This window comes from Schistocerca americana, chromosome 10, assembly GCF_021461395.2.
Source record: "Schistocerca americana isolate TAMUIC-IGC-003095 chromosome 10, iqSchAmer2.1, whole genome shotgun sequence".
NCBI classification, from domain to species: Eukaryota; Metazoa; Arthropoda; class Insecta; order Orthoptera; family Acrididae; genus Schistocerca; species Schistocerca americana.
This window is the reverse complement of record NC_060128.1, coordinates 177581680-177599350: the sequence shown is the minus strand read 5'-3', so window position 1 is coordinate 177599350 and position 17671 is coordinate 177581680. Positions and strand designations below refer to the sequence as shown.

Sequence of the window (17671 nt, the reverse complement as noted above, 5' to 3'; positions counted from 1 at the left end):
ATCACGTAATGAAATCTTATATTAAAAACTATACATAGATAAAGGAGAGAAAGAGAGAGAGCGAATGAAAATAGAGACAATATTAATAATCCTCCATTACTCTAATTTTTCGCCTGTCTTATCACGGATCAGCCAAGAACTGGGAGGGCCTTACTTTACTTTATAGACTTATGTGTGAAGGTGAAGGGGTCTTAAAGACAACAGATACACGTCTATACAGACAAGACATTACACAGAGATAGCGGCTAGCTGCATTGATCATCTATTCTTACATTAAAGAGACGGCAACTTATTATCCGAACATTAAAAAGTTAAACACTGACGCACAAACACGGCAGCACAAACACTAAACCGATGGCGATGATCTCCGGCGCGCTAAAGTCCACTTAGCGTGTGCGATTCCGGGGACCTGCCAAAAGGGGAAAAAGGTGGGGGAGGAGGGAGAGGGGAGAGCGGAGATGCCAGGGGCAGAGGAGATGGGGGTGGAATGAAGGTATGGGGGGTAGGGGAAGCCCAGGGAGGAGGGGGTAGGAAGGGAGGAGGGAGAGAAGGGAGAGAGCGTGCCCTGAGGAAAAACACAGGAAGTGGAAGAGGAGGATCAAAGTTGATAGGAGAGGTAGATGGAGGGGATGAGGGCAACATCAGGCAGGGGGAGCTGGTGGAAGTCACCTTGGTAAGGAGAGTGGAGAGATGGAGAGCAGGTGGGATGTGGGAATACAGGCGCGGCAGTGGATGGGGGTGGAGAGGATGGGAGAGACAAGTGGGTGAGGAGGGTCTGTTTTACGGGAGGTGTAGAGGATCCTATCCGTTCAAGGAAAAGGAGGAGGTGTGGGAATGGAATGAGGTCGTACAGGATCCACATGGGGGAGGGGAGACGGATGTGATAGGCGAGGCGGAGAGCGTGGCGTTTGAGGATTTGAAGGGATTTGTAAAAGGTAGGAGGGGCGGAGATCCAGGCAGGGTGGGCGTAGCAGAGGATAGGACGGATGAGGGATTTACAGGTGTGCAGGATGGTGGAGGGGTCCAGACCTCATGTGCGGCCAGAAAGGAGCTCGAGGAGATGGAGTCAGGAGCGTGCCTTGGCTTGGATTGTCCGGAGATGGGGGGTCCAGGAGAGGCGACGGTCGAGGGTGACGCCAAGGTATTTAAGGGTGGGGGCGATAGGACGGCCATAGATGGTGACATAGAAGCCAAGGAGACGGAAGGAAGGGGTGGTTTTGCCTACCATGATCGCCTGGGTCTTAGACCGCCTGATCGTCAATGCAAAACTTTTCACTGCTGTCCGCTGCGGAGTCGGGTGTGCACCGTGTACTCTGGAGCAGAAAAGAGGGATGGTTCATGGCAGAAACCCGCTTGGAATACACACCCGACGGCTCCGGTGCGGCCAATGCTGTGGCGGAGTAAAGTCACACTCTAACATAATACCCACGATACTCTGTCTCGTTCTTGTCACCAAAAGTGACAGCAGCGCCCCAAGCGGCCAGCAAACGACACTTCTGGATGCGCTACCGGATGAGTGCGAATACTTACATTTAACTTGATCTGTAACATATGAGGGTCACTCCAAAAGAAATGCACACCATTTTTATAAAAATACACTTTTCATTTTGCATGTGTAAAGGTTTTACAGTGTGTAGATACATCCTTCCCGCTTGTTTCAAAACTTAGTTCCACCTGTTCCCGTGAGTGGCGCCGTCACAGCATGTCTTCAAGATGGCTGCTACACTTGACGTTCGTCAGAAGCAACGTGTTGTCATAGAATTCCCGTGCTGTGGAAACGAGACAGTGTGAAACAACCACAAGTGGTTGGAAAAGGTGTACGGAGATGCTGTTGTCGATCGTAGTACAGTTAGTCAGTGGGCAAGCAGGTTACGTGGTGAAAGCGGGCACGGCAATATTGAGGATTGTCCTCGCAGCGGCAGGCCTCGTACTGCACACACTCCAGACACTGTGCAGGGAGTTAACGAATTGGTGACTGCTGACAGAATCACAGTGAACGAATTGTCACGCTACGTTGGGATAGGGGAAGGAAGTGTTTGCAGAATACTGAAAGTGTTGCCGTTAAAAATGGTTTGTGCTAGGTGGGTTCCCAGGACGTTGACAGTGGCCCACAGAGAAACAAGAAAAACGAACTTTTGGAACAGTACGAGAATGGTCGAGACGAATTTCTTGGAAGAATTGAGCCGGCCGAAGTGGCCGTGCGGTTAAAGGCGCTGCAGTCTGGAACCGCAAGACCGCTACGGTCGCAGGTTCGAATCCTGCCTCGGGCATGGATGTTTGTGATGTCCTTAGGTTAGTTAGGTTTAACTAGTTCTAAGTTCTAGGGGACTAATGACCTCAGCAGTTGAGTCCCATAGTGCTCAGAGCCATTTGAACCATTTTTTTTTTGGAAGAATTGCGACAGGTGATGAAACATGGCTCCATCATTTTTCACCAGAGACGAAGAGGCAGTCAATGGAGTGACATCGTGCAAATTCACCCAAGAAAAAAAATTCAAAACCTTACCTTCTGCTGGAAAAGTTATCGCTACGGTGTTTTTCGATTCCGAAGGACTCTTGCTTGTGGACATCATGCCAAGTGGAACCACCATAAATTCTGATGCATATGTGACGACACTGAAGCTCGACTGAGTCGTGTTCGACCACATCGGCAAAAGCAGGACGTTTTGCTGTTGCACGACAATGCACGGCCACATATCATTCAAAAAACCATGGAAGCGATCACAAAAATCGGATGGACAACACTGAAACACCCGCCTTATAGTCCTGACCTGGCTCGATGTGACTATCATCTCTTTGAGAAACTGAGAGACTCTCTTCGTGGAAGAAGGTTTGAAGATGACGACTCCCTTGTGCACACTGCCAAACAGTGGCTCCAACAGGTTTGTCCAGTATTTTACTGTGCGGGTATACAGGCGCTGGTTCCAAGATGGCGTAAGGCAGTTGAGAGGGATGGAAATTATGTGACCGGCCGTTTTGGCCGAGCGGTTCTAGGCGCTACAGTCTGGAACCGCGCGACCGCTACGGTCGCAGGTTCAAATCCTGCCTCGGTCATGGATGTGTGTGACGTCCTTAGGTTATTTAGGTTTAAGTAGTTCTAAGTTCTAGGGGACTGATGACCTCAGACGTTAAGTCCCATAGTGCTCAGAGCCATTTGAAATTATGTGGAGAAATGAAAATATTGTTCCTAAAGGATGTATCTACACACTGTAAAACTTTCGAACATGTAGAATAAAAGATGGATTAAAAAAAAAAATAGTGTGCATTTCTTTTGGAGTGACCCTCGTAGTTTTTGCAATAGGGTGTGAATGTAGAGCCATAAAAACCGACAATAACCAAAAAATGGCACCGGATTTGTCATTATTTATTTTTCTGCGGACCTTGGGTGGTACGAAACGGTACGTTACTCCGTTGGAAGAGGCCTCGGAAGGCCAACGGCACCCACCGACCGCCGTGTCATCCTCAGACTGTAGGTTTCGCTGGATGCGGATACGGAGAGGCATATGACCAGCATACTGATCGCCCGGCCGTTGTCAGCTTTTGTGACTGGAGCCGCTATTTCTCAATCAAGTAGCCCCTCACAGGGGCTGAGACCACCCTGCTTGCCAACAGCGCTCGGCCGGCCTGGACGGTCACCCATCCCAGAGCTGGCCAAGCCCGAGAGCGCTTAGCTTCGGTGATCTAACCAGTGTTACCACTGCGGAGAGGCCATTGGCAAACGGGACCTTACAGGACAGTCTAGTTACGATTCTCGTAACGTTCAGATATTTACTGAATAAAGTCGTTTTCCTCTAGTAACAAAAAAATTCTAGTAAACACGAGAAGACGTGACTGAGCCGTACGTGGCTCGTGTTCGTGCCGTCTCTTGTCTAACACCCTGTTTTTGCCGTACTGGCGCCTCGTAAAGTTAATTTTCAATTACTGGTGTCACTGAGATGCTGCCTTACTTGCCCTTGAGCGGCAGCAGCAGCATATATCGATAAGTGCACTGTCGTACCATTTTTGGAGCGACAGATAGTATTTCCGGGTCGTCGTGTGTCTGGCAGTCAGTTGGAGACGGACCAGCAGTGCAGTCGGGACGCAGCAGCAGTGAAGTCGGGGACGGAGCGCCGGTGGGGCGCTGACAGGCAGTGCTCGCCGACCGCTGGCGACACACACATGAACTGTCCGACGGAGGGAGATTGGAGCGGGACGACCGTTGGTTGGTCGTTCGGCTGGTCGCCTCATCGGCCGACGTATACTTGGTCCTTTCACCGTTTCCGGGCCTGGGCAGTTGGTCGGTTGGCGTGGAGCAGCGAGGAAGTCTCCGTGGCGCGTGTCTGTCCGACGCCTCTGCCGGGATCCACGTGCACGGTCGGAGTGTGAGGGGCTGTTCCCATTGCTACGAGGTCCGTGGCTCACGGATCCCGGACACGAAAGTTAAGTGTTTACTTAATCTACCAGCCAGCCCGAACTGTTCACATTGTGTCGTTTGAACTTAGTTGTGGGCTGTTGGGACATCATGTCGCTTGGCCCGTTGACTGTCGGTCGGTTGGGTTATAGTCGGATCGTGAATGGTTGGCCCGACTGCCTGTCTCACCTAAGTGAGGGTTAGTGTTTGAATTACAGGCCGATCCCCGAACATCTGAGCGCCCTTGGGTGTACTGCCCTATTCTCTTTTTTAAAATTTCTTCTTGTTGTTTGTACTAGTATGGCTTCTAGCCGATTTTTGTTTTAAATTAGAGTTGTCTTGCTCTTAAGTCCTTCAGCCTAGACTAAGGTACTGTTTCACGTAAGCCTTTTGGCATTTTAAAAATTTTAATTTTGTTGAATTTTTAAGTCTTGGGCCTTCAGCCGATTTTGAGTTTTTCTTTTGCTCTTACGGCCTTCAGCCTAAACTAAAGAACTGTTTCACGTAAGGCCCTTCGTATTTAAAAAAAACTAATGTTGTGGAGTTTTAAGTGTTAGGCCTTCAGCCGATTTGAATTTAACTTGTTTGCTGTTGAAGTGTCTGACTCTTTGGGCCTTCAGCCTAATTAAAGAACCGTTTTAAGATAAGGCTTGCCTTTTAAATTTCTGTTTTGGTTGAGTTTTGCCTAATTAAGAACTTTTTTACGTAAGGCCTTGTTTTTTTTTAAAAAAGGAAAAATTTAATGTTGTTTAGCCTTAAGTGTTGCGCTTGCAGCCGATTTTGAATTCAAATAGTTTGCTCTGAAAATCTCAGATTCTTTGGGCCTTCAGCCCAAATAAAGAACTGTTCAAAGATACGGCTTGCCTTTTAAATTTCTGATTATGCTTGCGTTTTAAGTTATTGGCCTTCAGCGGTTTTTAAAGTGCCTTTCAGCCGGTAATTAGGTCCCAAGGATTAAAGCTGTGGGTTTAAAAATTTTTTTGGACTCTTGTAATGTTTGATCAAAGAATCAATTTGTATGTTCGAGTGTAACTGAAAGCCTCTTATTTTGGCCCCATTCCACAATTTATACTATCTGTCCTCTCCTGCGAGATTAGCAGGGCGTTTCATTGACCTTTTGCGGAAAGACGTCGTATATCTAACCGACAAAGCGCAGTTTTGTTCACTACACTTTCAGCCAAATCTGTGAATGTGGCACGTAGGAAACCTGTACTGAATGTATTACCTGCACTATTTAACGTACCACATAAACCACCAGACTTGTAGCTGAATAAAAAAACCCTCAGACGTGTGTCAATGAAATATCAAAAGCAATAAAAGTGTGTCGCAACAAAAATAAAACAGAGTCCACAATTGTTTCTACATCTGAGTCACAAACGGCAAGAATCTTCAACGCATTGCATTAAAAGCAGAAGTAATTATAGTTTTGTCCGCCGCCGATAGCTGAGTGGTTCGCCGGCACGGTAACTCAGCGTGTTCGGTCAGAGGGTTAGCTGCCCTCTGTAATACACTCCTGGAAATAGAAAAAAGAACACATTGACACCGGTGTGTCAGACCCACCATACTTGCTCCGGACTCTGCGAGAGGGCTGTACAAGCAATGATCACACGCACGGCACAGCGGACACACCAGGAACCGCGGTGTTGGCCGTCGAATGGCGCTAGCTGCGCAGCATTTGTGCACCGCCGCCGTCAGTGTCAGCCAGTTTGCCGTGGCATACGGAGCTCCATCGCAGTCTTTAACACTGGTAGCATGCCGCGACAGCGTGGACGTGAACCGTATGTGCAGTTGACGGACTTTGAGCGAGGGCGTATAGTGGGCATGCGGGAGGCTGGGTGGACGTACCGCCGAATTGCTCAACACGTGGGGCGTGAGGTCTCCAGAGTACATCGATGTTGTCGCCAGTGGTCGGCGGAAGGTGTACGTGCCCGTCGACCTGGGACCGGACCGCAGCGACGCACGGATGCACGCCAAGACCGTAGGATCCTACGCAGTGCCGTAGGGGACCGCACCGCCACTTCCCAGCAAATTAGGGACACTGTTGCTCCTGGGGTATCGGCGAGGACCATTCGCAACCGTCTCCATGAAGCTGGGCTACGGTCCCGCACACCGTTAGGCCGTCTTCCGCTCACGCCTCAACATCGTGCAGCCCGCCTCCAGTGGTGTCGCGACAGGCGTGAATGGAGGGACGAATGGAGACGTGTCGTCTTCAGCGATGAGAGTCGCTTCTGCCTTGGTGCCAATGATGGTCGTATGCGTGTTTGGCGCCGTGCAGGTGAGCGCCACAATCAGGACTGCATACGACCGAGGCACACAGGGCCAACACCCGGCATCATGGTGTGGGGAGCGATCTTCTACACTGGCCGTACACCACTGGTGATCGTCGAGGGGACACTGAATAGTGCACGGTACATCCAAACCGTCATCGAACCCATCGTTCTACCATTCCTAGACCGGCAAGGGAACTTGCTATTCCAACAGGACAATGCACGTCCGCATGTATCCCGTGCCACCCAACGTGCCCTAGAAGGTGTAAGTCAACTACCCTGGCCAGCAAGATCTCCGGATCTGTCCCCCATTGAGCATGTTTGGGACTGGATGAAGCGTCGTCTCACGCGGTCTGCACGTCCAGCACGAACGCTGGTCCAACTGAGGCGCCAGGTGGAAATGGCATGGCAAGCCGTTCCACAGGACTACATCCAGCATCTCTACGATCGTCTCCATGGGAGAATAGCAGCCTGCATTGCTGCGAAAGGTGGATATACACTGTACTAGTGCCGACATTGTGCATGCTCTGTTGCCTGTGTCTATGTGCCTGTGGTTCTGTCAGTGTGATCATGTGATGTATCTGACCCCAGGAATGTGTCAATAAAGTTTCCCCTTCCTGGGACAATGAATTCACGGTGTTCTTATTTCAATTTCCAGGAGTGTATATTAAAAAAAAAAAAACTGAGTTAATCGATCAACAACGAACTTAAACGGATGTCTTACGACGTCCGCCCCGAGCAGATGCAACGAACAAAAGCGAACCAAATGAGACTTCTTTTTTTTTTTTTTTTTTTTTTTTTTTAAAAAAAAAGAGATGGTAGCTGAGTGGTCAGCGCGACAGAATGTCAATCCTAAGGGCCCGGGTTCAGTTCCCGGCTGGGTCGGAAATTTTCTCCGCTGAGGGACTGGGTGTTGTGGTGTTCTAATCATCATCATTTCATCCCCATCGAAGCGCAAGTCGCCGAAGTGGCGTCAAATCGAAAGACTTTCACCAGGCGAACGGCCTACACGACGGGAGGACCAACTCAGACGACACTTACATTTATTTAGTATAGTTTCAAAAATTCTCTTGTGTTAGAAAGTGGAGTGAAGTGTAAGAATGAAAGAATGATTAGTCAGGATAAATAATTCTTTCGTGATGAGGAAACTGCCTATCATCAGAAGAACAGACAACAAAAAGAATATATGTTTGTCATGCATGAACAATGTGGAGTAAGCTGCAGTTGTACACATATTCGCAAATATTTCTTCATGGTACAAATGGCTGTGAGCACTATGGGAGTTAACATCTGAGTCATCAGTCCCCTAGGACTTAGAACTACTTAAACCCAACTAACCTAAGGACATCACACATATCCATGCCTGAGGCAGGATTCGAACCTGCTACCGTAGCCGTCACGCGGTCCGGGCTGAAGCGCCTAGAACCGCTCGGCCACAACGGCCGACTATTTCTTCATGAATAAGTTGTAGCTTCTGTTATAGAATCAGTGAGATTCAGCAGTTTTTAAATTTATTTCACACGATACTTGATGTCTCTTGGTAATTTACTAACGCGTAGAACGACGTGACGACGTGAATCAGGACACTAATAAAGCTGTATGCAGACAATACGGGTTTCTCTTTCCAAACTGAAGTTCAGTTTGTCCTTCTCCGTACCCCGAAATTCAAAGTACAAGAGAGTATTCTGTTAATGTTAATGTTCTTTTTTAAAGGAATGAATATGTTACAGATTTACCATGTTAAGGCTACTTCTTTTACTCCTGTTTTTGATCATAGACTTTTCTTTGAAAAAAAAAATCCTGAAGTTCTTGAACAACCGTATACTATAGATGGTGTTACCCTATAGCGTTTTTTTAATAACTGTACACATAAGGATCATTATACAATATAGGCAAAAAAATTTAACTAGGGCCGTTTCTTTCTTGATTGGGTTTTATTTTAAATGCATTTTTAGTGCTCATAATGGAAGACAGACATATTTGGAATGCTTCTGGACACACCCCTGCCAGCCGGAGTGGCCGAGCGGTTCTAGGCGCTTCAGTCTGGAACCGCGCGACCGCTACGGTCGCAGGTTCGAATCCTGCCTCGGGCATGGGTGTGTGTGATGTCCTTAGGTTAGTTAGGTTTAAGTAGTTCTAAGTTCTAGGGGGCTGATGATCTCAGAAGTTAAGTCCCATAGTGTTCAGAGCCTCAAAACCCAGCTCACCACTCCCGCTACCATCATACTCGTAGAAAGTATTGTAACAGTATCATATCGACTGGTTGCAAAAGTCTTTGGTACATGGGTAGTACTAAAATAATTTACTATCCGGCACAATCACACCAGTTTCAAAACGAAACAACCAGTTACGGGCATCAACAGCGATCCTGAGATCAAAAATGGTTCAAATGGCTCTGAGCACTATCGGACTTAACTTCTCAGGTCATCAGTCCCCTAGAACTTAGAACTATTTAAACCTAACTAACCTAAGGGCATCACAAACATCCATGCCCGAGGTAGGATTCGAACTTGCGACCGTAGCAGCCGCGTGGTTCCGGACTGAAGCGGCTAGAATCGCTCGGCCACAGCGGATCCTGAGATGATAAGACACATGCCGTTCACTTCCTTCACTATTGGTGGCAGTGAACCATGGAATCTGTCTTATGACATGAGGATGGGGCAATGTGGTTTCTGCAAGGATGGAGGTAAATCGTGTCATCTGTATTACAACATGAGGATGGGACAATGTCGTTTTTCCAGTGATGCAGTGCACCATGGAATCTATATTAGGACATGAGGAAGAGACAATGCGGTTTCTACATCTACATCTACATTTATACTCCGCAAGCCACCCAACGGTGTGTGGCGGAGGGCACTTTACGTGCCACTGTCATTACCTCCCTTTCCTGTTCCAGTCGCGTATGGTTCGCGGGAAGTACGACTTTCTGAAAGCCCCCGTGCGCGCTCTAATCTCTCTAATTTTACATTCGTGATCTCCTCGGCAGGTATAAGTAGGGGGAAGCAATATATTCGATACCTCATCCAGAAACAGCACCTTCTCGAAACCTGGTGAGCAAGCTACACCGCGATGCAGAGCGCCTCTCTTGCAGAGTCTGCCACTTGAGATTGTTAAACATCTCCGTAACGCTATCACGGTTACCAAATAACCCTGTGACGGAACGCGCCGCTCTGCTTTGGATCTTCTCTATCTCGTCCATCAACCCGACCTGGTACGGATCCCACACTGACGAGCAATACTCAAGTATAGGTCGAACGAGTGTTTTGTAAGCCACCTCCTTCGTTGATGGACTACATTTTCTAAGGACTCTCCCAATGAATCTCAACCTGGTACCCGCCTTACCAACAATTAATTTTATATGATCATTCCACTTCAAATCGTTCCGCACGCATACTCCCAGATATTTTACAGAAGTAACTGCTACCAGTGTTTGTTCCGCTATCATATAATCATACAATAAAGGATCCTTCTTTCTATGTATTCGCAATAGATTACATTTGTCTATGTTAAGGGTCAGTTGCCACTCCCTGCACCAAGTGCCTATCCGCTGCAGATCTTCCTGCATTTCGCTACAATTTTCTAATGCTGCAACTTCTCTGTATACTACAGCATCATCCGCGAAAAGCCGCAATGGACTTCCGACACTATATACTAGGTCATTTATATATATTGGGAAAAGCAATGGTCCCATAACACTCCCCTGTGGCACGCCAGAGGTTACTTTAACGTCTGTAGACGTCTCTCCATTGATAACAACATGCTGTGTTCTGTTTGCTAAAAACTCTTCAATCCAGCCACACAGCTGGTCTGATATTCCGTAGGCTCTTACTTTATCAGGCGACAGTGCGGAACTGTATCGAACGCCTTCCGGAAGTCAAGAAAAATAGCATCTACCTGGGAGCCTGTATCTAATATTTTCTGGGTCTCATGAACAAATAAAGCGAGTTGGGTCTCACACGATCGCTGTTTCCGGAATCCATGTTGATTCCTACATAGTAGATTCTGGGTTTCCAAAAACGACATGATACTCGAGCAAAAAACATGTTCTAAAATTCTACAACAGATCGATGTCAGAGATATAGGTCTATAGTTTTGCGCATCTGCTCGACGACCCCTTTTGAAGACTGGGACTACCTGTGCTCTATTCCAATCATTTGGAACCTTCCGTTCCTCTAGAGACTTCGGTACACTGCTGTTAGAAGGGGGGCGGTTTCTGCTGTGGTGAAGTGAACCATGGTACCTGGATAGGATGATGTGGTTTCTGCAGTGGTGGGAGTAAACCATGGCATCTATTTAATATTCTGATGATGGCATGATATGTTTTCTGCGGTGGTGGAGTGAACCGTGGCGTCTGTCTTATGACCTGAGGATCGGGCTGTGTGGTCCGGAAAGTGCCTTATGACCTGACGATGGAACAATGTTGTTTATGCAGTGGTGGACTGAATCATGACATCTGTTTTATAATCTGACGGTGACTCAAATGGGTCTAAGCACTATTGGACTTAACGTCTGAAGTCATCAGCCCCCTAGAGTTAGAACTACTTAAACCTAACCTGACATCACACACATCCACGCCCGAGGCAGGATTCGAACCTGCGACCGTAGCAGCAGCGCGGTTCCGGAGTAAAGCGCCTAGAACTGCTCGGCCACTGCAGACGGGTGACGGTTGCACAAGGTGGCTTCTGCAGCGGTGAAGTGATCCATAGCATTGGTCTTAAGGAAATGTGGGCGATTAGACCATTACGCACGACGAACGGAGCAAGTCCGTCGTGGCTGCCGTGACGGTAGGGCGAATGAAAGTAAGATAATATCAGACACATTATCCGTGTGCGGAAATCTAAACTCGGTGCACGCGCACTAGACGACGATAACGCACGCAAAGGGTGCTGGGAGTGTTTTCTGCTTGTTATTTGTTCATGGTTTACTGTTATTGTTGGCATATGTGGCCAGCAGCTACCATCAGCCTTTCTTATTGATGCTTTTACACGTTTTTCGTATTGGTGCTTTTAACATTTTTCATTGAGTAGTTTCCCGGAAAATGCGGTAATTAAATAAATGATTCAAATGGTTCAAATGGCTCTGAGCACTATGGGACTCAACTGCTGAGGTCATTAGTCCCCTAGAACTTAGAACTAGTTAAACCTAAGGACATCACAAACATCCATGCCCGAGGCAGGATTCGAACCTGCGACCGTAGCGGTGTTGCGGTTCCAGACTGCAGCACCTTTAACCGCACGGCCACTTCGGCCGGCAAATAAATGATTCAAATGGCTATAAACACTATGGGAGTTAACATCTGAGGTCATCAGTCCCCTAGACTTAGAACTACTTCCTTTTCTATGTATTGCTTCTGAGAAACGTATGGTTTCTTCTGTTTGCTTCGTATTCTAAAAATGAAATCCAGCGGATGGGACATGACCGTGCTAATAGAGGCGTATAGTGGGGAGGCGTCTATTTGTGCCTCACGGCACTTCGTACCGTAATAAGTTACGTGGGCTTTTGTTGACTTCTAATGTGCAATAACTTTACTTTTTCATTTTCGATTTGTGTATGTAATGACTTAATTGATAAATGTTACTGAGCTGTGCGTGGCTCTTATTTAACATCCTGCTTTTGCTCTACTGCCACCTCGTTATGTTTGTTTCAATTACTGGTGTCACTGAGTTGCTGCCTTGCCTGCCCGTGAGCGGCAGCAGCAGCGCTTATCGGTATAACTCCTGCCGTTCAAATGGTTCAAATGGCTCTGAGCACTATGGTACTCAACTGCTGAGGTCATAAGTCCCCTAGAACTTAGAACTACTTAAACCCAACTAACCCAAGGACATCACAAACATCCATGCCCGAGGCAGGATTCGAACCTGCGACCGTAGCAGCAGCGCGGCTCCGGACTGGAGCGCCTAGAATCGCACAGCCACCGCGGCCGGCAACCCCTGCCGTATTATCTTTGCTGTGCTGCTATTACTTCCCGGTCGTCGTGTGTCGACCAAGCAGTTGGAAGGTGCCAGCAGTTAGTTCGGACCTGGCAGTGTTTGAGTTGGCACGCGGCACCAGTTCTGTCGGGGCGCGGCAGCAGTGAGGTCCGGACCGCCATGACTCGCCCAGTGCCTGCCGACACACGTGATTGGAGTGGCGACGACTTTCGTTGGTCGTCGGTGGGTCGTCTTGCCGGACGACGTGTATTTGGCCGGCGTTCGCTCATGGGTTGGCTGTGTGTGCCGACTCGTGATTCGCCTCTGTTTTTGTACAGTCACTGCCGTTAGCACTGTCTAGTTCTTCGTGCAAGTGTTCGTAAAACTGTGAGTAGTTTGTGTGATTTCGACTGACAAGTTATTTTAAATGTTGTCGGCGTACTGCCTGTGAGCAGTAGGTTGGCGTGGAGCAGTGAGGAATTCTCGGCGGGGCGTAGTTTGGCCGGGGCCCGCTGGAGATTTCGCGGTGTCGGAGAGTGTTGCTCACCAACCCTGGACACGAAAGTTGAGTTTTAATTTAACCTACCAGCAAGTCAAGACTTTTCACATTGTGTCGTTTCGAGTTCGTTGTCGGCTGTTGGGATATTCCCGCGAGCAACAACGTGGTTTTCAAGTTGGACAATTCTAGCCACTCTCCGGCGGAGTTTCACTGTATTTGGTTATTTGAATTGAAGTGCACCAGCGGAATCTTCTGCCTTGTGGCCGTTAACGTTCCGGTTACCTGCCCTGGCCGTTGGCGTAAATTTCAGGCAGTGTGGTTTCAACGTCGTGTCTTTGCTATCCAGCACGGTGTGTAGTTTGACTGCTCCGTGTATGATTGGTTGTGGGTGCCAATATCTACTACGTTGTTCCGATGAACTCCCTGTTGTGCCCTGGTCGGGTGAAGTGGAAGTTATCTTGTCGGTGGGTCCGCTGACTGTCGGTGGGTGGGGTTGTCGTCGGATCTTGAATGGTTCGCCCGACTGTGTGTCTCATCTAAACGAGCGTTAGTGTTTGAATTACAGGCCGACCCTCGAACATCAGGGCGCCCTTGTGTGCCCTGCCTTATTTTTTAAAATTTGTTCTTGTTGTATGTACTTGTATGACTTCTAGCCGGCTTTGCGTTTCAAATTAGAGCTGTTTTACTCTTAAGTCCTTCAGCCTAGTTTAAGGTATTGTTTCATGTGAGCCTTCTGGCATTTTTAAAAATTTTGGAACTTTTAAGTCTTTGGCCTTCATCCGATTTGAATTTAATTTGTTTACTTCAGCCTATTGAATTTTTAGGTCTTCAGCCGGTTTGAGTTTCAGTTGTTTGTTCTTAAGGCCTTCAGCCTAAATTAAAGAACTGTTTCACATAAGGACTTTGGTATTTTTTAAAAAAAATAATGTTTTGGAGTTCTAAGTCTTCGGCCGTCAGCCAATTTAACTTGTTTGCTTCAGCCTAACGAAAGAACGGTTTTAAGATAAGGCTTGCTTTTTAAATTTCTGGTTATGCTTGAGCTTTACGTTATTGGCCTTCAGCCGTTTTTAAATTAAAGTGGATTTTGTACTGTCTGCCTTTGGGTTCCCCTAAATGGCAGGCAGCACCTCATAACGACCACGCTGTGAGGGAAACAAACCCACAGCCAAACAGGTGAAGACATCAGGTAAACACACTGAAGATTCAAGTCGATTAATAGGAACCTTGCCTTGCAGAGGTCGCCGCGACCACTGTTGTGTTCTCCAACAGTTTATTGAATGTAACTTCTTCTACAATACAATAGCGGCTGTACAATAGATGCAGACGTCCGTCGATCGAGCCGGAGATGTGGTTCCTCTCGGTCGGCTGGTACTTCGATCGGCGGTGCAGTACAGCGGCTCTTCTCGGAGCGGTTGCCATTAGTAGCGGACGACCGGGCGGGTCTGGAGCCAATAGAAACCCGGCATAGGAATTCGTGGCCGGATATGTCGCGGTGACCTCTGCAATGAAAGGTTCCTATTAATCGACTGGAATCTTCGGCGGGTTTACCTGATGTCTTCGCCTGTTTGGCTGTTGGTTTGTTTCCCTCATAGCATGGCTGTTATGCAGTGCTGCCTGCCATTTAGGGGAACCCGATGGCAGACAGCACAGCTTTCAGCCGGTGATTAAGTCCCAAGATTAAAGCCCTGTGTTTAAAAAATTTTTGGGCTCTTTTAATGTTTGATCGAAGAATAAAGTTGTATGTTTGAGTGTAACTGACAGCTCCTTATTTTGGCCCCTGTCCACAATTTATTCTATCTGCCCTGTCCTGCGGGTTAAGCAGGGCATTTCAGTTCAAGTTAGATTTGACTGCATCTTATGCTTCCTTTCAGCAAGCCAGGAGGCAGAAACTGGCAATCATCTATGACACAGTCCGATCATAAAATGTGTGAACAACATTGCTGTACCACTTGAGTGAATTCGTTCCTGTTTTATAGGCAGCAGCTTGTCTAAGCAACCACCTTCATCTCACGAAGTTGCGATCTTCGGGCCTCAGTTCCTCCATTAATGGGTAATGCACTGACGGAGAAAAAAAAGCTACACCAAGACGGAGTTTTACGACGTAAACCAATGTTGGTAGGCGTGTTTCTACATCTGAAATATGACGTCTACTCAAATTGGGCGCTAGTCGCATAAGAGTGGCGGTAGTAGTGCCATTATGTGGATGCAAATATCGTTTGCTTTAAATACACACTGTAACGGTTGAAAGCGTTAGTTACCTTTCAGATGGACTTGGTGAGTTGATTTGAATCAAGAATGCTTTTAAGGCGACAAAGAGCAACTATCGACACCTCACTGAGTTTGAACGGTGTAATAGGGCTTCGAGAATCTGGATGTTCCTTCTGCGATACTGCAGAAAGAAATGGGAGGAATGTTGCCACTGTATATGACTGCTATAATCCGTTCATCATAAGAATAAACCCGATGTAAATATTGCACTATGTATTCTTCCGCTTTTGCTGGAACCTCATTAAATTTCCGTTTCACGTGGGACTGTGGTCAAGCTTTCTCGAGTACTGTCAAGTACGTGATACAATATCCACAGTCAACGTCTATCTTCAGGAGTTCTGGGAACCGGGGTGATGCAATTTTTTTTTATTTGTGTATGTGAATGATGCTGGAGTTGTCGTTCGATGGTCGGCCTCTCTGGCCGAGCGGTTCTAGGCGCTTCAGTCTGGAACCGCGCGACCGCTACGATCGCAGGTTCGAATCCTGCCTCGGGCATGGATGTGTGTGATGCCCTTATGTTAATTAGGTTTAAGTAGTTCTAAGTTCTAGGGGACTAACGACCACAGATGTTAAGTCCTGTAGTGCTCAGAGCCATTTGAACCACATGATGTCCCACATGTGCTCGATTAGAGACAGATCTTGTGATGTGATAGAGCAGACCTGTACAACATGTGCAGTGGGGCATTTGGGTGACAGCAGTGGTATGTGTGCGAGCGTTGTACTATTGGAAACACCTCAATGGAATGCCGTTAGTGAATGGCAGCACCAAAGCCCTCAGAGTGGTTGGTCCCTAAACAGCTCTTTTGAATCAATCCCAGGCTTGTTCGATAGGATTCCTGTCTCGAGAACATTCTGGCCACTCTAATCGAGTGATGTCTTTACTTTCAAGGAAGTCATTCACAAGATGTGCACAATGGGGCTGTGAATTGTCGCCCAAGAAGACGAATGCGTCGTCACTATGCCGCCGATATGGTTGCACTATCGGTCGGAGGATGGCACTCACGTATCGTACAGCCGTTACGGCGCCTTCCATGACCACCAGCGGCGTACGTCGGCCCCACATAATGCCACCCCAAAACAGCAGAGAGCCTCCACCTTGCTCACTCGCTGGACAGTGTGTCTAAGGCGTTCAGCCTGACCTGGTTGCCTCCAAACACGTCTCCGACGATTGTCTGGTTGAAGGCATATGCGACACTCATTGGTGAAGAGAGCTGATGCCAATCCTGAGCGGTCCATTCGGCATGTTGTTGGGCCCATCTGTACCACGCTGCATGGTGTCGTGGCTGCTAAGAGGGACCTCGCCAGGCGTCGTGAGTGAAGTTGCCCATCATGCAGCCTATTGCGCACAGTTTGAGTCGTAACACGACGTCCTGTGGCTGCACGAAAAGCATTATTCAATATGGTGGCGTTGCTGTCAGGGCTCCTCCGAGCCATAATCCGTAGGTAGCGGTCATCCACTGCAGTAGTAGCCCTTGGGCGGCCTGAGCGAGGCATGTCATCGACAGTGCCTGTCTCTCTGTATCTCCTCCATGTCCGAACAACATCGCTTTGGTTCATTCCGAGACGCCTGGACACTTCCCTTGTTGAGAGCCCCTCCTGGCACAAAGCAACAATGCAGATGCGATCGAACGGCAGTATTGATCATCTAGGCATGGTTGAACTAAAGACAACACGGGCCGTGTACCTCCTTCCTGTCAGAATAACTGGAACTGATCGTCTGTCGGACCCCCTCCATCTAATACTCGCTGTTCATGCACTGTTGTTCACAGCTTTGGGCGGGTTTAGTGACATCTCTGAACAGTCAAAGGGAGTGTGTCTGTGATGCAATATGCACGATCAACGTCTATTTCCAGGAGTTCTGGGAACTGGGGTGATTGTGTAGTTGGACATCTGAATAGTTTTTTAGACAAGGGAGTGTGACGTGTAGGGACTCACCTGTGTGGAATGGGCTCCACAATATCGGGCGAAGGAAGCCTCGGCTCTGGACGAGCGATGTGCTGCGGCCTACTTGCTGGGTTCGACTCCCGGCCACAGCCCAAGTCCATGAACTCCGTCTCCAGCCTCTGAACCTGCAGGAACATTCAAGATTAACATATACCATGCCACTCGTGCGTACCCCCCCGGTGGTATCTGATCGCTGCTTTAGAAAAAGAAGGGGAGAGGAAGTATGCAAGGAATCGTGCAGTGGCGTCCGACTGTTCGAATATATGTTAACACATACAGAATATACAGTCATATTTCCTATGCTAGAATTTCTGCGCCGTCGCATGAGCAGTTGTGAAATTTCGGTGAATCGAACAATATATGCCTTAGATAAGGGACGTGGACATGGTAACTAA

General features: G+C 47.9%; 1 protein-coding gene across 1 annotated transcript in view; it reads right to left on the bottom strand.

Moving 5' to 3' along the window:
* The window catches only part of LOC124552360 (NK1 transcription factor-related protein 2), a 157670-nt gene that overhangs the window by 134477 nt on the left and 5522 nt on the right, over nt 1–17671 (bottom strand). The window contains exons 2-3 of the mRNA XM_047126626.1: nt 17268–17401; nt 14377–14506 (exon numbers count right to left, since the gene is read on the bottom strand). Coding sequence (XP_046982582.1) covers nt 14377–14506; nt 17268–17401 — 264 coding nt within the window. The remainder of the gene's footprint in view (nt 1–14376; nt 14507–17267; nt 17402–17671) is intronic.